At 44.4% G+C, this 6157-nt stretch overlaps 1 protein-coding gene across 1 annotated transcript in view; it reads right to left on the reverse strand.

Moving 5' to 3' along the window:
- TBC1D15 (TBC1 domain family member 15) overlaps positions 1–4638 on the reverse strand; it is a 113057-nt gene extending 108419 nt beyond the window's left edge. The window contains exon 1 of the mRNA XM_039499803.1: positions 4620–4638. Coding sequence (XP_039355737.1) covers positions 4620–4625 — 6 coding nt within the window. The 5' untranslated portion in view covers positions 4626–4638. The remainder of the gene's footprint in view (positions 1–4619) is intronic.
- Positions 4639–6157: the final 1519 nt, after the last annotated feature.

Genomic DNA, 6157 nt, shown 5'->3' on the forward strand with positions numbered 1-6157 from the left:
ACAATCTGTCAGCTGCTCCGAGTTCTGCCAGGGCTGGTTTGGCCCTTTAGAGCCACCGTCTGCCCTAGCCTGGGTCCTGTGCTGAGTGCAGCTCTGAGGGACCCAGAGTCTGGCCCCATATTTGTTGCATGTGCATTAAAAAGAGAGTTGCAGTCTCACCAGCAATCGTCTGTCACTCTTTCAGCAAATCTTTTTTTATCTAAGTTCTACATTTTCTCTGCTCTAATAGTTCCAGGATTGGCTGTATTTCAGACTGTTCATCACTGACTGAGTTTGGTGGCTTGCTATCCTTTATATTGTACGATAATGCTACTCAGTCATAGGCCGGGTGCTTTAGACTCTTCAGCTCTATTTTCTTTTATCGATTTTCAGTACACTAATGGTGTTCCATCTATTGATCCACACTACCTTCTATTAAGAGTGTGGTTTCTGAATATTTTTTTTCACCTCTTATATTTGGCATTGAATGAATAGCAGTCATACTAAAGATGGTCTTTAATCTTGTTTCCCTTTCTGTTTGATTGATAGGTCAGTAGTCCTTGGAGTTTTTCACAGAATCGACTCCAGTTAAAAATGTTGTTGAATAAAACATTTGATCTGAAAGGTTTTCAGAATTCCAGCAGCAGTGATATATTGGGAAAGTGAAGGTTTTGTGAAGTACTATATGTACTATTTATGAGGGTATAATTTCTAGTCTCCTGTGCTTTCCAATTTCCAAATGGAATCCTTCTACAAGGCCTGACATTGCCACTTTGGCTAATGTGTTGTTTGAAGTATTGCGTCTTTTTCATTTACTCTTGCTACTGTGGTACCTTTTTTTTTTTGGTTTGGAGCACAGTATTCTGTCAACTTGATAGTGCTTGAAAAGCAACATTCCCTTGATTAAAGTGATTCATTTTGACAGCCACTAAGATACCCTAGTAGGATTAAATAGGATCAGCAACATTACACTCTTTCTGCCTCCATTTCTCTTTTTTTGCTAAGAGAAATAGCCCATTTAGGGGAAAGTATTTTCTGTCCGACATGACAGGTCACATTCTAATAGTCTTAAAGAACTGAGTAATTGGTCACCATGGTAATGGTTCATAAATAATCTCCTTTTAGTCCAAAATATTGGCATGGGAAATGCAGACTCTCTCCTCCACTTTGCCAACAATGCCTACAAGCCACTTGACAATGTTCAAGCAGCTGGCGTTTTGTTATCGCTGTTTATAATTCAGGGGCGGCTCTAGGATTTCCGCCGCCCCAAGCAGGGCGGCACGCCGCGGGGGGCGCTCTAGCGGTCGCCGGTCCCGCGGCTCCGGTGGACCTCCTGCAGATGTGCCTGTGGAGGGTCCGCTGGCCCCGCGGCTCCGGTGGACCTCCCGCAGGCACGCCTGCGGATGTTCCACCGGAGCCGCAGGACCAACGGCCCCTCCGCAGGCACGCCTGCGGGAGGTCCGCCGGAGCCGCCTGCCGCCCTCCCACTGGGACACCGCCCCAAGCGTGTGCTTAGCGTGCTGGGGTCTGGAGCCGGCCCTGTTATAATTGTCTCACTGTTTGTACTCTCCCACATCTCCCCTCTGTCTCTTGTTGCTCATCTTAAATTTAGATTGTAAACTCTTCGGGGCAAGGATAATCTTTTTATGTGTTTGTACAGTGCTCTGATCACAAGGCCCTGGCCTCTAGGTGCTACCACAATACAAAGAATGATACAGGGAACATAGAGCACTATATTTTAACTGGCTCTAGTCAGGTAAGTAGGAATAAGTGTTATACAAGTTTTGCCACACATCTTTGCTGCTAAATCAGTTTATTCTTGACCTGCAGACCCTCACTAGTCTAGTCCTCAGTCTTTTCTAAGATAAGTAGTATGGCAGTTTAGTAATGTGGACAGACATTCCGTAAGGACGCAGTGGAGACCACCAAACTAATTTCATCAAAGGTGATCTTTAGTAGTAATCACGAGGGTCTGATTATCAGAGCCGTGGAACACCAGGAGGTGGAGTGAGGGGACACAAGAAGGTGGAGGGGGCGGAGACAGCTTAATGCCACCTTGCAGTCCCTCAATTATAGCGGTGACTAGGGCCCAGTTCTGGCCCTAACATAAGTTAAAGCAGCCTCAAGGCTGCTTAGACTTACACCTGGCTGCTAGCAACCAAAAGGGGCTATTACAATAACCAGTAACAGCATGAGCAGAGGGACTCTAGCCACACCACCTTTCCTTTGGCCGTGCTCCTTATGCTGCCGGCTGTGAATGGAAGTGGTGTGGAGCCCTCTGTACACTACCCAGGGATTCTCCTACATGGTGCAATTTCCACATGCACTAGCTTTATGGACAGCTTGTACTGGCAGAGGGTCTATAGTCTGATGGAAATATCAGGGCCTGAATTTTCAGCCAAGCTCTGGTTCACTGCTCCAGCCAGGTCAGATATGATGGAACTATAGAGCTGGATGTCAGTTAGCATACTGTATGCATTGCAACTCATGGCTCTCTACTAATCTTCATTGCAAAAGAGGGGTGACATTATAGGCACCTGCAGGAGAAAGCAATCAGGGCAAGGCAAAGACGTAATTGCTATTCAATTCTCGCCACTCCTGCTTAGGTCTAAAATATTATGATCAGCCCTCTCAAAAGCTGCTGACAAATCTAAAATATTCATTTATTGGTAGAGATCATCAGCTAGTGCTGTTTCTAGCCTATAACCAGGTATATAATTCAAATGACTGAAGTCAGGGAAATGTAAGGATATTAAGTGTAGAGAGCCCAAGGGTAGAAGGGACTATTTAGCATAATAATAGGGGTGGAAGATACAGGCTGAAACCAAGGTCCAGAGTGAGGCTGGCCCTGCATGAATGCACAAAGTGGAGAGGAGGGGTTCTTTATTTCAGTACCCCTTCACCATCCCTGTTCTGGGATCAGCCGCAGTGTGTTTGGGGAGTGCAGGCAAAGCACTAGGCTCCCTGCAAAGGGAGTGAGGAGGAGAGCCCCACATTTCCCAGTAGCCAGCAGAGCTGCCTGGGTGCAGGCAGGTGAGGAGTTCATGCTGTATCCATTTAACAAGTGGCAGAGCCTCCCTCTAGTGTGCATTCACAACACAACGCTATGTCTTAAAAGCACAATCTAATCCTATCAAAGAGGGAAATTAGGCTGAATTAGAGGAAAATCCTTCCTGATAATGAGTGTAGTCACCCATGGGGAAATGCTGGGAAGATACATCACTCAGAAAATGTAAAAGAAAGCAGAATTTGGGAGCTCTTTGGGGCAGGGACCATCTGTGTGTTCTGTGTTTGTGCAGCACAATGGGCTCCTGGGCTATGACTGGGACTCCATGGCGCTACAGCAATACAAATAAATTATAATAATTAGCTTTTTAGGAATTCTCATTCTGACAAATGAGGGAAGTCATCCTACGCTTTGTGAGGAAAAAAACTAGGGCCCAGATCCACAAAGGCACATAGGTCCCAGTTTTGGCTCCACTGCGGTGCACAAAACTTCAGCCAAACCCAGTTGGTGCCTAAACTCACTCAGTGCCTGTTTTCAGGGCAAAAGTTCCCTCAGCACTTATGTTTCTGCCTCTGGGCACTTGCACTGCTGGCTCCCTCTAGGCATCCAGACACCTATCTCCAGCCTACACCCCAGAGCAATTCACAAGCCAGGGGAAGACAGGCATTCAGCTGCCTAAGTCACATGTGAGGCCAGATCCCAGAAGCGTGCTCAGAAGCCACATATTGAACTGGGTCCCTTTCAAAATTTCACCAGAGAAGGCAATAGTGCCAACCTTCTAACTTTGAGCCAAATGGTTCGACTACTCACCTGGGATGTGTGAGACCTCAATTCCTCCCTCTCTGCCAGAAAGGGAGAACAGATATGAATAGGGCTTTCACACTTCTCAGGAGCATGCTCTAACCACTGAGCTACGGGATATTCTGAGGTGGAGGCTCCCTCCATCTTGCCTGTTGAAGCTGTTTCACTATGGATAACTAACCAAGGAGTGATTAGAGCAAGAAGACTAGATCTGGGGGTCTCTCTCACCTCCCAAGTGGGTGTAACCACTGGACTACAAAGTAATTCTCATTCTCTGGCCCAATGACTGTTCCAGTGTGACTAAATGCTTAAGTGCGGTTATGGCACCTCCAGGGAGGTAGGACACCCCAGGTCCAGCCACCTGCTCCAGTCATGCATTCATTATATATCCACACTGGAACAGTTTCAACAGGAGCGATAGAGCGAGCCCCACAAAATAAGTGAACTATATACATTTCACTAATGAAAGTATCATTCATCTCACTGTCTAGGCTAATCGATTTTTAAATGTGTTATATTGTCTCTGGAATTCTGTTCACACAGTTAATGGTTGTCTATCTTTATTAAAACAATAGGTAACTCACTGAGGAGGAGTAACCTAGGAGACCAATTTACAGGAGTCTACCCAAATAATCTAATTACTATCATTAGATGATACCCTAGCAACTCCACCAGGTCCCAATAGCTCAGGAGGCTGCAGAGCCGGCTTTCCTAGCTTCAATAGCCCAGTGCCAGACCCCTCACTTGCCTATCTCATCTTTTCTCTTTCCACTCCACTTCTTCCTTCTGCTCTCATGACCTCCACCTCTCCTTTTCTTCCATTCTCACTTACCTTCATCTCACTGCTGTTTAGTTCTCCTCTTCATAGGTGCAAATGACAACTGTGCTACTTCTCATCCCAAACACCCCTCTTTACCTCTCTCTTACACTAGTCATACTAACCCTGTTACTTTTCACTGCACCATCCCATCTCTTCTGGAAACTCCATTCCATTCATAACAGCTTGTTTAATCTTCCATGGCCTTTTAATGTCTTACAAAACTCCTTTTCCTCACCTGACTTGGAACCTTGGAGAGGATAAGGGTAGAAATGATTACATCTGTTTGAGAGAGGATTGAAGGTAGAGGACTGGCTGACAATGAGTCAAGCAGTTAGAGTGATAGGAAAAATGTGCTGGAATAAAATAATTAATAGATGTTTTTAAATATTATAGGAAGCAAGTAACTACTCACAGTCTGCTGTCATCACTGAGAAAAACTGGCAAGCCTGACGAGACATCTAACTGCTTAATTGTCTCACTAAATACTAGAGCAAGCTACTCTAGTTTAACTTAAAAAGCTAATTACCACCAGACATGGACCCAAGCCACAAAACTCAGATTTGGATTTCAAATGCCCCCAAGTTTGGATCTAGGGTTTCAGATAGTTGCAATATACAAATTTAGCTTTCAAATAAACATCCCCAATGTTCCTAGACATTCAGAGTTTGGTTCAGGCTCATCTCTAAGGATTACAAGTCTAAAATAATTTTGTGGGTAGGGATTTCCTCTATCTTCTTGACTCACAATCAGCCTCTCACTTTTTTATTAAATCTCTCCTAAACATATCTTGTAGCCTAGTGGATGGTATTTTAAAAAGTTCCAAAATATTTTTATTTTAATACATTCTAGATAGCTTGTGATAGATAATAAATTACATGGTGCAGCACAAAAGTTTTATTGACTTTGGTTTGTGGTATTTGATTTCCTCACACATAAAGCAATGAGGGGGGGCATGTAGGTCATCCCAAATGTGCACCAGTAAAACCTTCATGCAATGCTATTATGATTCTATGTATGCCACATGGTTTATAGAGAAACCAATATAAAAATGCTTTACTTTTTTTTTTATTGTTAGTATATGTAAGCAGGGTCTGAATGAGCTTTCCCATGACATCTACCATGACATCTACCTGGGGAAAAGACTTCAGACAGACCATATTTGCATGGACACACCTACTCTGCCTGGGTGTGTAACAGGGGAAAAGACTTCAGATGGCCCATATTTGCATGGACACACCTACTCTGCCTGGGTGTGTAACAGGCTGAGCTGCTTTGCCACAGTGATCAATTTGAGCAGATTTTGGGTTACAATTCACTTTAATATTGAATGCAGGGGGTGATGAAATGTTGTTATCCTTATTGTATGAATGAAGAGCTGCAGAAGTGAACTTAGTCTGCCCTGATTGAGGGGGGTCACCCAGGGATAGCAATGCCCAAATCTAATGAAAAAAAGAGGGGGTGAAGATGGATGTTTCTATGTAGTGATGTAGACTTCGCTTAAAGAATCCTGGATGCTCTCCTCAGTGTTTAAACACCGCGCTGACACAGAC

The sequence above is a fragment of the Mauremys reevesii genome, linkage group 1 (genome assembly GCF_016161935.1).
Source record: "Mauremys reevesii isolate NIE-2019 linkage group 1, ASM1616193v1, whole genome shotgun sequence".
In the NCBI taxonomy this organism is placed as follows: domain Eukaryota; kingdom Metazoa; phylum Chordata; order Testudines; family Geoemydidae; genus Mauremys; species Mauremys reevesii.